This window comes from Colossoma macropomum, unplaced genomic scaffold (genome assembly GCF_904425465.1).
Source record: "Colossoma macropomum unplaced genomic scaffold, Colossoma_macropomum, whole genome shotgun sequence".
NCBI classification, from domain to species: Eukaryota; Metazoa; Chordata; class Actinopteri; order Characiformes; family Serrasalmidae; genus Colossoma; species Colossoma macropomum.
In genome coordinates this window covers 1,514,740-1,530,791 of record NW_023494793.1, presented here as the reverse complement: position 1 = coordinate 1,530,791, position 16,052 = coordinate 1,514,740, and the positions used below count along the sequence as shown (strand labels likewise).

The window sequence follows — 16,052 nt, the reverse complement described above, 5'->3', positions numbered from 1 at the left end:
AGAACAAGTAGAAATATTAATAAAGGAAATTACTCAAGTAGCAGTAAAAAATGTGTTTATTGAAAAACTACAGTCTGAAAATACTTCTGAATTGACTTGATGATATCATTGAAAATATTTGCACAAACAAAACTAACGGCAAACATGTTACATGAGAATAAAATCTGAGCTGACTGATCAGTTTCTTTCTGTGTGCCATGTAAAGCACAAGTTTTGCATTAAACTACATGCAATTCATGGTCAGAAGATTATCTGAGTCTTTCTAATTTATCTGCTTCCTACAAAGTAAAAAAATCCCTGAAAGGCTGTGCATAGTTTTGCTGTTTAATTAAGTGTATTTGTATGAGGTTTAAAAAAAAAAACATTTCCAATAAAGTTGGGACGCTGTGCAAAATGTAAATAAAAACAAAATACAATGATGTGCAAATCATTTCAACCCTATATTTAATTGAAAATAGTACAAAGACAACATATCACATGTTGAAACTGAGAAATTTTATTGTTCTTGAAAAATATTTGCTCATTTTGAATTTAATGCCAGCAACGTGTTCCAAAAAAGTTGGGACGGGGCAACAAAAAGCTGGTAAAGATGTGTAATGCTGAAAAAACACCTGGTAGTTGATTGGCAACAGGTCAGTAACATGATTTTGTATAAAGATCATCTCACAGAGGCGGAGTCTTTCAGAAGTAAAGATGAGGAGGGGTTCATCACTCTGTGAAAGACTGCACCATCAATTCAAGAATAACTTGCTGGCCGTGATCTTTGGGCCCTCAGACGGCACTGCATTAAAAACAAACATGATTCTGTAGTGGAAATCACTGCATGGGCTCAGAAACACTTCTGAAAACCACTGTCTGTGAACACAGTTCATCACTGTAGCCACAAATGCAAGTTAAAACTCTAAAATGCAAAGAAGAAACTTTACAAAAACAGGATCCAGAAACGCTGCCACCTTCTCTGGGCCCGAGCTCATTTAAAATGGATTGAGGTGAAGTGGAAAGCGTCTTGCGGTCCAATAAATCAACATTTGAAATTCTTTTTGGAAATCATGGACACTGTGTCCTCCGGGCTAAAGACCACTCAGCTTGTTATCAGTGCACAGTTCAAAAGCCAGTATTCATGATGGTATAGGGGGTGCATTTGTGCACATGGCATGGGTGACGCGCACATCTGTGAAGGCACCATTAATGCTGAACGATATATACATGTTTTGACAACATATGCTGCATCCAGACAACGTCTTTTTCAGGGAAGGCCTTGATTATTTCAGCAAGACAATGTAAAATCACATTCTGCGTGATTTGGCACATTATAAAATGAAAAATACATTTGTTGAGCAGCTGAAATCCTGTATCAAACAAGAATGCAAAACATTTCACTTTCAGAACTACAGCAGTGTCTCCTCAGTTCCCAAACGCTGTGTTAAAGGTGTTTGGGAACTGAGTGTTGTTAAAAGAAGAGGTGACGAAACACAGTGGTAAACATGCACCCACTGCAACTTTTTGGAACGTGTTGCTGGCAGCAAATTCAAAATGGGCATATATTTTTCAAAAAACAATACAATTTCTCAGTTTCAACATTTGAAATGTTGTCTTTGTAGCATTTTCCTTTAAAAATATGGTTTACATGATTACTTCATACAGAATCAGACAATTATCTTTACTTAACACTTAAACAGCTAAGCGGCCTTGAACACAGTTAAAGACACACACTAATGCAGAGAGAGAGAGAGAGAGAGAGAGAGGGAGAGAGGGAGAAAGAGAAAGAGAGAGTGTCCACACGTTTCTCCTCCTCGCCTACAGAGTTCACTTTCTCCTGAATTCTAGAGTAGTTATGTCATCTGACCTTCAGTAGTGGCCATTTTGTGTATAACCACATGGTCTAGACTTTGTTCTTTGCAAAGTCTTGTTCTAGTCAAGCTAAGCAATTCTAAGCGTTCTGTTTCTGGATCTGCTTTCCTGGTTCTGGTCTTTTGCTTTGTATTCTGGTTTCTACGTTTTGATTTGTGTTTCTGCTGTGAGGGATCTGTATGTGATTACCCAGAATTGACCCTGCCCGTACAAGAGACTGTGATTTTGCTATATTAAAACTGTACCTGTCTCCAAGCCTTAGTTTTGAGGCTTAAGCTGACAGAGAGAGCGATAAAGACAGAGAAACTGATGGAGTCCCTGAGATTTTAAGCTGAGATCGAAGAGTAAATTTGTCTTTGTTAATGCATTTTAGCCCTCTGGGGTCCATCCATGCATCAAATTCGATGTGTCCATATATCTTTTTCTATCTTTGCAGTAATACGGCGCAGAAATACGGTTCAAACACTTCCTGAATCTGTAGAGTCGCCCTTTCCATTCCATCTTATCACGAGATCATACGAGACTCACATCCGGAGTTATGAGCCTATGAAGAGGGGCTGAGATACACGCCATCTCCCTCTCACCGTGTGGAACTGGTGGATTCGTGTGTCCATCTACATTCTGTGTGAAACTGACCGACGGACACTCAGGAAATCACTAAGCACTGACCATCACGCCGGAAACCCTTCATTCTTCATTCAGTCCACATCGGAGACTCATGTGAAACGGCGTGCAGAGAGTTTACAGCTGAAGCTGCTGCAGCAGTTTTGGAAAGTAGTGATGAAGATAACGGAGCATTTAGATATGAAACATATGAGGATCATGTTATATGAAGAGCCTTTAAAGGAGAGTTTAAGAAATCGAGAGAACGCCCCCAGACTCCAGAACGTTAAGTAAGTGACAAGCCAGCAACTGTAAAGTTTTTTTTTTTTTACCATCAGCCATGAGACGCCAGCACTGCTACGAATCAGAGCCACAGACCTCGACTCTTCTCTCCTGATTTCTTCTCGGCCGTCTGCCATCCTTCAACGCAGTCCAACCAACATTCAACTGAAATCCATTTTCATTTTATCTGCTGCTCTGGCCTGGGTGACTTCCCTGGCTACTGACACTCTCTCTGCCCTGACTCGGCACTTTCAGAATGCTGGCAGTGGTCTCAAGTCTGGGCGGCTTGCATGACTCACATACCTCCACTCCTGCCCCTACAAGCAGCAGTTGAGCTCCATTTACTCCCATTCATTGAGGACTCGCAGGCGCCCTCTGCTGTTTAGCAGTCCTGTTTTTTGATATAACGGGGGGATACGAAGTGGCCAGGCTCCTCATAAACCGGCTCTGACATGACTACAGACTCTCACAGATCCACCTATCAGCGCTCGTCTTTTCCGGACTTCTGATTTGCACTCACACCTCTTCCATATTACCTTGTCATTTAGTTCAGTATATAAGCCCAGGCTTTAGGCTAAGACAACTTTCATCACCCATGTCCCTACTGAGCGTTTCTCTTGTGTATCTGTTGGCTGACCTGTGTATGACCTGTTTTCTGTTCACGACTTTGATTTCGGCTGTTCCCTTTTGTTCTGTTTTGGTGTTCTGGTTTTCAGCTTTCTGCTTTGGATTTTTGGATTTTGGATGACCTCTTTTGTTATTAAAGACCTTAATTCAAGCCTTTGCTGTGAGCGTCTGGTTCCATCTGCCACTGTTACACACAGACAAGAAATATTTATATAATTAAGTTTTATTTTTTATTATTCAACTAGGCATACTAGGCATGTTGTTTGTACATCCAAAAAAGAAAACGTTAAAACATTAAAATGACCAAAATAAAGTTGAGTCCCAGTGTTTGTCATGGTCATGAGAATAACCCTTTCACACCTACTAGCAGGACAATAAACAAAAAGCATACAAGCCAGGCACACAGATAGACCCGAAGGGGGCTTGAGCCCCTGCCCCTTTGCACTCAGACTGTACAAGTGCTGTCTTGGTTGTTTATATTACCCCAGCTCTTCTTCCTTTTCCACTTCAGCAAGGCTGGTTTTTATGAGATCGATCGTGGTGCCTCTTCTGATGCAGTACTGACTGTCAGTAACCTGTAATCTGGAAATCCCACCAATAAAACGCTAATAATCTATTTAAGAAAGTGTCACGTTCCATAATGTGGCTATTTTGAACAACAGCCAAACGTCATGTCAGCTCTACACTTTACATTATTAAAATAAACATGGATTATAAACAATGATAAGACTCTGAAGCTCTTAACTCACTCAGACATGGCTTTGCATGCTGGCACCTGAGATTTAGTCTCACAACATACATGTGCTCACCACCCTGTGATTTACAGAACGCTCTCTCTTTCTCTCTGTAGGAGGTATTGTTTGGATGGGTGTTCCCGGTGAGATCCGTGGTTATGAGCGTGTTCACAGGCTGTACGGTCGTCTGCCATGGTCCCGTCTGTTTCAGCCCACCATCCGCCTGGCCAGAGAGGGGGTCAAAATGTCCAAAATAGTTGCGCGTTATCTACATGTCATCAGAAAATCGCGGTGCACGGTATTTCACAAAGACATTAAATTATACACTCACATACTCACAAACAGGAGCACATAAAAACTCACAGCACTGCTGTGTCTGATCCACTCGTACCAGCACAACACACACTAACACACCACCACCACGCCAGTGTTACTGCAGTGCTGAGAATGACCCACCACCCAAATAGTACCTACTCTGTGAGGGTCCATGGGGGTCCTGACCCCTGAAGAACAGGGTAAAAGGGGCTAACAAAGTATCAGAGAAACAGATGGACTACAGTCTGTAACTGTAGAACTACAAAGTGCACCTATATAGTAAGTGGAGCTGATAAAATGGATAATGAGTGTAGAAACAAGGAGGTGGTCAGAATGTTATGCCTGATCGGTGTATTTCCATATATATGAACATGTATGTTGTCATAACACACAAACTTCAGCAAGAAGATTTGACATTTACGCAATTAGGATACGTTGAATCACAAAAATACACAAGATTCTTCTAAAACAAAGTAGTTACAGATATGCTCAATCAGTAATTGTAATTGTGTTGTTTTTTCTCATGTGATCTTCTTAGGAAACACAGAATGTATGTCCTGTGTTTATTATACTACATTAGTATTACAACAGCCCTACAGACCGTAGGTCACTCAGAAAAAGTCCAACTCCAGTAATCAGGCCTGTGACGTTTCTCTCCCCCTTTGTATCTTTTTCTCAGTCAGTTGTTCGAGGACGAAAAGGGAAGGATGCTGAAGGAAGGGGACACTATGAAATTTGAGGAACTTGCCGATACCCTGGAGGAGATAGCAGAGAACGGAGCAGATGAATTCTACACAGGAGAAACAGCCGAAAAGCTTCTCTGTGATATGCAGCGAGCAGGTGATAAACCTTGGGTTTAGATCAGTCATTCTGCTTTACTTTGCAAAGGGTGCCCCACACATATCTGTATAGTATTGTAGCGTGTTCAAGCATGTCTGTGCTCTGCATTGTTTATTTACCGGGTTATTCTGCTAAGGACTCTTATTCTGAAGGGAGGGACCTGCCTGTGTTATGCGTAGTTCAGAAAGAACTGGGTCAGTTGGAGCTGAGCGCTGAGGGAGAGCAGATGTTAGTTGAGAGCTTAGGCTACGGCATAGCTGTGGCCAACTACAGCTGATTAATAAAGCACAAAGACTTGTGCATCAGCTGTGTCTCCTTTAATAGCACTAAAAGCTACAGTTTAAAGCTACTGCAGTGTTCACCACTATTAAAAGAGTATCATGGTGCTTTATTAATCAGCTGTTGTCGGCCGCAGCTACGCCATACATAAGCAAAGCTTTTCTCTGCCTAACAGCTCGTTCTCTGACTCAGCTCACGTCTCTTTCTATCACACACACACACAGGGGTGCTGTCTAGCCTCACCATCTCCAATAACAGCCTTAGCAAATTAAACCCAATAAATAAATGCTGAAGAGCAAACAACCTAAACTAAAAGTCAAAAATATTCCTTGAACATGCGGCACTATTATTTGTTTCTATTGTTTCTACTATGTCATCTTTTAGGCCATTGCATGGTGTGTTAATTATGACTAAAGCTAATATAAAAAATGACGTTGACCCACTGATATAGTTGCAGTTTAGAAACATACTAACACAAAATTAACCATACTGACCACCATAATGACCCACCACCCACAGCAGCGAACACCACTGTTACCTTGCTCCCATACGCCCCCAAGATCAGTTGTCATCAAACGTCTTCCTAGAGATCTATTTTACAGGGTGATTCAAGAAGACTTGTCTGACTTCAAAATTTTCCCTTGTAAATCGTTACAGATCAATGAACTAAACTGTAAATGGTTTAAATGAGCATAACATTTATTATGTAATTGTACAAGGTCTCAGTATGAACCTCCTCCAGCTGTACAGACAACATCAACACCATAGTCAAACTCATCCCATACTGGATTGAGCGTGTTGGGTGTCGCTGCACTCACGGCTCTTTCAGTGCGATTTCGGAGATCATCCAGTGTTGTGGAACCAACGACGAACGCTCTGAGCTGTTGAAGCTTCACTGCCCACGAAAATCACACTGCACAGTTATGACGGATTCCTTAAATGGTGCAGTAATCACTGTTTGGTGCCTGAAGCTGCACTATTTAAGGTGGAACGGGAAACTTTGACTGAGAAGTTGGCTGATGCACCACTTAAGGTGGAGCGGGAAAATTTGAATAAGAAGCTGGCAAATACACTGACTTCAGCTTCATGTAAGAAGGTGCTGACATTAATCTATTATTACTATCTACATGGATTAAGGAATGCTATAACTTACCCAGCTACAAAGCTTTAACCATCATTGTAAATATATAATAGAGTTAAGATCCTGAATAGACTATTAAATGAAATAAGCTTAATATAAAACCAGAGGATCACATCAACAGGTTCTCTGTGCTTCACCAACCACACGGCCATATCTACACACACACACACACACACACACACACACACACACATCACACAGACAATACACATCACACAGACATGAGTGTGGATCACTGCGTTCCCTCCGTTATATAATCCTGTCCCACTTTCTGAGAGCAATATTCCTGAAATAGTGTAATTTTGGACAGTATCTTTCTTAAACTGCCGCTCTGTAATGGTACTGAATGCAGTCCAGCAGTGATGTTGACCACCCCAAAATGGTGGCACCGTTGACGTGCCTGGCTGGACCCAACGTGGCATCTAGGTATGTGTATCTACGGTTACACCACACGTGTCAGCCTCCAGTCCTCACAGGCCAAAACACTGAAGACTTCAGCTCACTGCCTCATTAAACACACCTGATTGAGCTCATCAGCTAATTATCAAAGACTTCATGAACTGAATTCAGAGCGTTAGATGACGGTGAACACTGATCTCTGCAGCACTTTGGCCTGGAAAGTCCCCAGTTTGACATACCTGTGTTACAGCATCATTGAACATCAGCACGTATTCAGCCTTGCTCATCACCACGTCACGATTGAGAAGATAACTGCTCACATTCACTGCAGGTTCAAAAGTCCCAGCTTGCTGCAGTTTAAGCCATTCAAGCAATTATACAACTGTAGTACAGCTCAGGCACAACTCAAACCCTAGTATCTGATCCGGCTCTCCAGCTCTCAGGCTACATCTGACAGCTCCACAAACCTGTGTGCTAAACTGTGTGTTATGTTGTGTTTAAGGTGGTAGTATCACTCTGGAGGATCTGAGATCAGTTGAGGTGTCTGAGTTGGAACCCTGGAAAGTGTCTCTGGGCGATTATACCATGTACTTCCCCCCTCCGCCTTCAGGGGCCTCAGTGGTCAGCTTCATCCTCAATGTTATGGAAGGTGAGAGAACTGTGTTACTAACTGATCTGATTTTCAGTTGATGGACTGATGATTTTCACCAGACAGTTCTATTTTGTCTGAAGTATTGTCACGGTGATGTTCTGTGTGTTCTCCAGGCTACAACCTAAATCCAGCCTCTTTAGAAAGAAAAGAGCGTGTGCTGACCTACCATCGCTACGTAGAGGCCTGTAAATTTGCTAATGCACAGAGGAAGTTAATGAAAGACCCCAGATTCAACAATATAACAGTAGGTCCTTGGATGAGATGCCTGAATTGTTTACACACAGAACAATATGGTAATGTGCTTAGCAGAATTGTGTCACTAGATTTATGGTTTGGGGGGGCATTCTCTGGTTTTACTTTATAGCTCCCCAGAAGAAGTAAAAATGGCCTCAAATTGTCTGTTAGTCATAAATGTTTTAAGCGGCATAAAATCAGCCAGAAAATATCAAGATAAGTGGTTTTGATTGGCATTCCTCAATATACACCGATCAGGCATAACATATGACCACCTCCTTGTTTCTGCACTCATTGTCCATTTTATCAGCTCCACTTACTATATAGGTGCACTTTGTAGTTCTACAGTTACAGACTGTAGTCCATCTGTTTCTCTGATACTTTGTTAGCCCCCTTTTACCCTGTTCTTCAGTGGTCAGGACCCCCATGGACCCTCACAGGTACTATTTGGGTGGTGGATCATTCTCAGCACTGCAGTAACACTGACGTGGTGGTGGTGTGTTAGTGTGTGTTGTGCTGGTACGAGTGGATCAGACACAGCAGTGCTGCTGGAGTTTTTAAACACTGTGTCCACTCACTGTCCACTCTATTAGAGACTCCTACCCTGTCAGTCCACCTTGTAGATGTAAAGTCAGAGACGATAGCTCATCCGCTGCTGCACAGTTTGTGTTGGTCATCCTCTAGTCCTTCATCAGTGGTCACAGGACGCTGTTGGCTGGATATTTTTGGTTGGTGGACTATTCTCAGTCCAGCAGTGACACTGAGGTGTTTAAAAACCCAGCAGCACTGCTGTGTCTGATCCACTCAGACCAGTGCAACACACACTAACATCACGTCAGTGTTACTGCAGTGCTGAGAATGATCCACCACCCAAATAGTACCTGCTCTGTGAGGGTCCATGGGGGTCCTGACCACTGAAGAACAGGGTAAAAGGGGGCTAACAAAGTATCAGAGAAACAGATGGACTACAGTCTGTAACTGTAGAACTACAAAGTGCACCTATATAGTAAGTGGAGCTGATAAAATGGACAATGAGTGCAGAAACAAGGAGGTGGTCATAACGTTATGCCTGATCAGTGTATACGATAATAGTAGATATTAATGGACATTTAAACCCGTCCTCAGTGCTGGACACTGTCACCAGCTTGTGTGCCTCTGTGTGTGTTGAACAGAAGGCATATGCTATAACTGAAAAGGAGTTTGCTGACCGCATTAGGAAGATGATCACAGATGACCAAACCCACGATAATCAGTACTACAACGTCACTCCTGAAGTGGACACACAGGGCACCTCTCATGTGTCTGTGCTGGACGAGGATGGCATGGCTGTGTCCGTCACAAGCTCCATCAACTACTTGTGAGCAGATCTACTCTCACTTTAGCCATAATGCTCAGCAATGTGCAATCAAGGCAAAGTAGGAATTAAAATACAACCCTGTTTCCAAAACAGTTGGGACGCTGTGCAAAATGTAAATTAAAACAGAATGCAATGATGTACTAATCATTTAAACCCTATATTTCATTGAAAATAGTACAAAAACAACTTAAATGTTGAAACTAAGAAATCTTATTGTCTTTTGAAACATATATGCCCATTTTGAATTTGATGCCAGCAACATGTTTTAAAAAGTTGGGACGGGGGCCTGTTTACCACTGTGTTTCATCACCTCTTCTTTAACAGCACTCTGTAAGTGTTTTTGAACTGAGGATGTGCAATGTCCATGATTTCCAAAAAGAATACTAAATTTTTATTTGTCAGACCACAGGACACTCCATTTTAAGTGAACTCGGGCCCAGAGAAGGCGGCGGTGTTTCTGGATCCTGTTTATATTTGGTTTCTTCTTGCATTTTGAAGCTTTATCTTGCATTTGTGGATGCAGTGATGAACTGTGTTCACAGACAGTGGTTTTCAGAAGTGTTTCTGAGCCCATGCAGTGATTTCCACTACAGAATCATGTCTGTTTTTAATGCAGTGCTGTCTGAGGGCCCAAAGATCACGGCCAGCAAATACTGGTTTTTGGTCTTGTCCCTTGCAGAAATTTCTTCAGATTTTCTGAATCCGTGCAGTCTTTCGCAGAGTGGTGAACCCCTCCTCATCTTTACTTCTGAAAGACTCCGCCTCTCTGAGATGCTCTTTTATACACAATCATGTTACTGACCTGTTGCCAGTTAACCTTAATTGTTGTAAGATGTTCCATCAGAATTTTTTTAGCATTACATAACTTTTCCAGTCTTTTGTTCACCCTGTCCCAACTTTTTGGAACATGTTTAAACATGTTCAAATTCAAAATGGGCATATATTTTTCAAAAAACTCTGTTTCAACAGTAGAGTTTAAATAGATTTCACATCATTGTGTTCTGTTTTTATTTACAATTTGCACAGCAGCCAAACTTTTTTGGAAATGAGTTTGTATTAAGGACAAGGCTCTGATGATTACTAACCATTATTACCTTTCGTGTCAGGTTTGGATGTGGAGAGTTTTCACCCCAGACAGGCGTCATCTTTAACAATCAACTTGCAGATTTTTGTGACAGAGCAGACAAGATTCAAACTGGTGAGTCGCTTGTCTACAGGTATTTTATAGGGCAGAGGTCTTTAATTAAAATTCATTAAGGTCCAGTTAAAGAAAATTTCCACAAACAAAGGTCCAGAACATCATAATGTCTAACTTGCATTATGATTCAGTGTCATATACTGTTTACTGAAGTAGCCTAGTAGGTATATCAACATCTTATACAGTCAACAACTGAATGTCAAATCAAATAAAGTACAATTCAGTAACATTTCAACAATAATTGTCAGTTTTCTCTTTTTAGAGCACAGCATGTAAAATAATCTGGCTCACTTTTTTCTCCAACTGTCTCGCCTCGTCCCTCCCCTGTGTGTGCATCACTCGAGTGCTCAACATAATGCACAGATCTGATTGGCTGAGTAGCGTCACGTGTGATATTTACAACGCATGTGATTGGTCTGTGACTCTCCCGGGTTGCTAAACTGGTACTGTGAAGGCTAGAAAAGCTACGCTGATTAAAACAGGACCACCTCGTCGAAATTAAATAATTCTCCACAGTTTACCGGTTATAGGTCCAGATCCGCATAGGACAGCGTCTGGGTCCGGACTCAGACCGTGGTCTGCCTATTAGTGACCTCTGTTACAGGGAATACCCTTTACATCCTGTTTTGGATGGGAAGACACATCAAAGACACACTTAACTACTAGCTGTGTGTATCTCTAAAATCTTAGTTTCATTACATTACCAAGTACTAACACATGGTGATGTTATTCTATCAGTTTATGCCTTCATTGGTACCAAGATTGGTTGAAAGTCTTGATTGCTATCAAGCTTATTAGTATGGATATCAAACTACGCTACATTTTTCTGCACATACACACATACAAATACAATAAAAAATGATTGTGTAGTCAAAGAAATCTGAATTTTTCTCTTGAATAAGCATAGAAATATTAAAAACTTTCATTCTGTAGTTGCTAGCATGCATGCTAATACACAATTATACATTTCTATTGCTTCTGCTGTTCAGTACTCTGTAGACAGACTGACCAGCTGTGTGTCAGATATTTTTCAGTGGATGTCAGAAAAAATTTACAATTAAAATCACAAAAAACTGAAATACTGATTGTTGGTACCAAAACTCAGAGAAAGCTGATTTATGAGAAACTCAGCTCTTTATCTTCATAATCCAAACCTGCAGTAGAAACCTGGGTGATCTTAGACTCTGACTCTTGATCTGCATGTAAACACAGTCACTAAAGCAGCTTTTTATCATGTGAGAAAATCAGTAAAGTTCAGCCTTTTCTCTCTCAGAGTGACGCAGAGAAACTTGTTGATGCATTTGTTACAGCAGAGTTGATCACTGTAATGATCTTCTTACTGGACTTCTTAAGAAAACAACACATCCTTTACAACTCGTATGAAACGCATCAGCATCCTAACAAAAACAAAACCAAGAGATCAGATCAGTCCCGCTTTAAAAGAGCTGCACTGGCTGCCTGTATTGCTCAGGATAGATTTTAAAGTTTTTTATCTGCATCATTTTCTTAAGATTCTACATTAATACTTATAATTTCTTGTATTACTGTAACTGTATTTACACACATAATAGTAGTACTTCTAAGTATGAACTAAAACATAAACAAAGATATTTTAAAAAATGAAATTGATAGGAAAGAGAGTATTCAGACATCACAAAAGTACAGGGAGATTCATTCGAAAGGGGCCCTGAATATTCTGCTGTAACTCCCGTTAGGATGAAGCAATCAGAACCAAAAAAATACACTACAAAGCTTGACGTGTGTGTAGTTGATTGCATTATATGCGATGCTGGAAGTGATCTCTATTTTCTGCCAGACACATTTTGACTCGGCGCTCCATGTTTCTGAACGTATCAGCCAGCATTAGAGAGATTAAACGTTGCAACGACGTCCAGTGCCTACCTCATCGCTCCGATGCAGGGGCATCACAGCCTGTTCGATGCTCCATATAACAGTTATTACAGAATATGCGGGGCCTCTTTCGAGTGAATCTCCCCGTATAACATTAGTACTTAGTTGCAAAGCTGTTGTCGGCAGTTACTGTTGCAAGACGTCTACAGTAAGAAGTGATTCGCTTTTTGCGGCACTGTGGCTCAGTTTTGACGTGTTCCTCAGCAAACCGTCTTCAGTTCCTACCGAATTAGTTCAGCCTGCAGTCCCACAGTAAAAAACTATTTTGAAAAAACAATGAAGTATTTAGATCTTAGATATTTACAAGGATTGTGTTCTGATCTATTTAAACCCAAGGCATTAATAGAGGTAGTAATAAGCTAAATATATACAAAATCATCATTTATGGGGTGCTTTCTATTGGGAGGAGTCTGTCCCAAAAACTAACCCCTAAATTTACACTTCAGATAATAATACTGTATAATTTTTGATGTATAAAAAAAGGTCTTTGATTTATTTTAAAGTGACAAGAAAAATGAAATCTGAAAGATTTAGATTTCAGAATCACTTTTTCACCAAGTGTGTTGCACATACAAGAAATCAGTCTTGGTGAGTCACATGTATGACAGGCATTCAAAGACTTTCCTGACTACAGAGGTCAGAGCTACTGGCCTGTAGTCACTTTGTAATTTGCCCGTATGCTCAATATTTTCTGCGTGTTCTTCTTTGTAAACGCCACAATATGTTAGGACTAAGCTAGTGCTGGTGAACATGAACTACTGGCCATTCTAGATTGAACACAGCCATTTGAATCTTGTAAAGATATTCCATATGTTTTATTTGAAGCTTGTAACATATATTAACATATATTTGAGCTTGTATTTATCAGTATACAGTCCCAGATTGTGATCTATCATTAAAACAATATTAATGATCAATATAACAATATAATGAAGTGTCAATGTTAATTTATGTTAACAGATTTAACATTCCAATCCAATGTTGATTCTTAATCACAAAATTATTGAATTATTGATGAACTGTTTTCACAGACAGTGGTTTTCAGAAGTGTTTCTGAGCCCATGCAGCGATTTCCACTACAGAATCATGTCTGTTTTTAATGCAGTGCTGTCTGAGGGCCCAAAGATCACGGCCAGCAAATACTGGTTTTCAGCCTCGTCCCTTAAATACAGAGATTTCTCCAGATTCTCTGAATCTTTTAATGATATTATGTACCGTAGATGATGAAAAGCAGAAGTTCTTTGCTATTTTATGTTGAGAAATGTTATTCTTGAATTGTTGCCCTATTTGATGGTGCAGTCTTTCACAGAGTGGTGAACCCCTCCTCATCTTCACTTCTGAAAACTCAGCCTCTCTGAGATGCTCTTTATACCCAGTGATGTTACTGACCTGTTGCTAATTAACCTAATTAGTCGTGAGATGTTCCATCAGTGGTGTTTTTAGCACTACACAACTTTACCAGTTTATTGTTGTCCTATCTAAACTTTTTGAAACATGTTGCTGGCATGAAATTCAAAACTGGCATATATTTTTCAAAAAATAATAAAGTTTCTCAGCTTAAACTTTTGATATGCTGTCTTTGCCTTATTTTCAATTAAATTAAGGGTTTAAATGATTTGCATTTTGGTTTTATTTATTATTATGCAAAGCATATTATTTGAAATTATTCAGTATTTGAATTATTGGTTGTATATGGATTATAGTGTGAACCTGTTTTAAAATTCTAAATAATCTTAAAGTATTGCTTATTGATTTCGGTAGCAGCCACAACAAGGTGGGATCGGTACATCTCTATTAAAGATTGTCTTTTTGTGTGCTTTTGTGTGTAGGAGAACGTCCCCCCTCCTCCATGGCTCCCATGATCCTTCGCTCCACAAAAACAGATGACTTGATTATTATTGGAGGATCAGGGGGCACCATGATCACCACCGGGGTGACCATGGTGAGTTTGGGTCCAGAAATGGGTTAATTACATTGATCTTTGAATTCTTATGCAGCACTGTGTGGTAAAGTTTAGAGAACTGAATGCTGTGGTGTATTTCTGATCAGTGATGATATTTACAAGTGGTTTCTGAAGTAATTTTTCCAGCCTTGTTTTGAAGACATTATTCTGATATTGCAACCTATTCAGGCTCTCATGAACTACCTGTGGTTCGGAAACAGTCTGAAACACTCCATCGCAGAACCTGTTGTGTTTGTGGACGGCAAGAATAGGCTCAGCTTTGAGACCGACTTTGACGAGGTAAGAAAGCTGTGGACCTCGAGACACTCAGCTTCATAGACAGGTCTTGCATGCGAATGTTGATGACTGTTAATTCTCTCTCTTTCAGGAAGTCATAGAGGCCCTCAAAGACCGTAAAGACACAGTTAAATACAAAAAGTATTTCTATAATGTGGTCAACGCGATATCAAAGCGAGGAGGCACCATCTACGCTTATTCAGATATTCGGAAGGATGGCGAGGCTGCCGGCTACTGATCTGTTCCTTCTTTACCGCAGAAGATCACAGTACTTCAATTTTGGCATTTTTGAAAATGTTGTGTGGAAGTAAAATTTGGTGTTTTGAAAAAGTTTTGTGGAACATAATTTTTTTTTAAGTTCTGATCAAGAAATCACAAGTAGAAGATTTGTAGAAATTCTTGTTTGTGTGTCTGAGATGGAAGGTTTTCTATAGGCTTTGATCTTTGGTTTTATTCAAGTGAATTTCCTAAATATTTAAATTTATATCTCAAATTAGACTTTTTTTGCAATGTAATGATTTTGTGTAACATCCTGTCTACCAGAGGTGAGGACTTAAGTCACATGACTTGGACTTGAGTCACGTTTCCTGACGTAGGCACATACTATGGATTTAGTCGGTCATTCATTTGCAAATGAAATAAACTTGAATGTTGATGAACTACACTGCCAAATATACTGGTACTTTAACTTGCTCCCATTAAATAAATGTCTGACTAGGATCAACCACTCTAGTAGTAATGTTTCCTTCAACAGAAGCTGCAGCAACAAACCTAATAAATTATCCATACATGCCAATCAGGCATAACATTATGTCCTTGTTTCTACGCTCATTTTCCATTTTATCAGCTCCACTTACTATATAGGTGCACTTTGTAGATCAGACACAGCAGAGCTGCTGGAGTTTTAAACACCTCAGTGTCACTGCTGGACTGAGAATAGTCCACCAACCAAAAACATCCAGCCAACAGCATCCTGTGGGTAGCGTCCTGTGACCACTGATGAGGGACTAGAGGATGACCAACACAAACTGTGCAGCAGCAGATGGGCTATCGTCTCTGACTTTACATCTACAAGGTGGACCGACAAGGTAGGAGTGTCTAATAGAGTGGACAGTGAGTGGACACAGTGTTTAAAAACTCTATCAGCACTGCTGTGTCTGATCCACTCGTACCAGCACAACAAACACTAACACACCACCACCACGTTAGTGTTACTGCAGTGCTGAGAATGATCCACCACCCAAATAGTACCTGCTCTGTGAGGGTCCATGGGGGTCCTGACCACTGAAGAACAGGGTAAAAGGGGGTTAACAAAGTATCAGAGAAACAGATGGACTACAGTCTGTAACTGTAGAACTACAAAGTGCACCTATATAGTAAGTGGAGCTGA

At 40.4% G+C, this 16,052-nt stretch overlaps 1 protein-coding gene across 1 annotated transcript in view; it reads left to right on the top strand.

Moving 5' to 3' along the window:
* Positions 1-15,367, top strand: part of LOC118814016 (glutathione hydrolase 5 proenzyme-like) — a 50,164-nt gene extending 34,797 nt beyond the window's left edge. The window contains 9 exon segments of the mRNA XM_036579687.1: positions 4,214-4,388; positions 5,092-5,252; positions 7,574-7,720; positions 7,837-7,967; positions 9,130-9,314; positions 10,421-10,512; positions 14,253-14,365; positions 14,555-14,665; positions 14,754-15,367. Of these exon segments, the coding sequence (XP_036435580.1) occupies positions 4,214-4,388; positions 5,092-5,252; positions 7,574-7,720; positions 7,837-7,967; positions 9,130-9,314; positions 10,421-10,512; positions 14,253-14,365; positions 14,555-14,665; positions 14,754-14,900 (1,262 nt within the window). The 3' untranslated portion in view covers positions 14,901-15,367.
* The last annotated feature ends 685 nt before the right edge of the window (positions 15,368-16,052 follow it).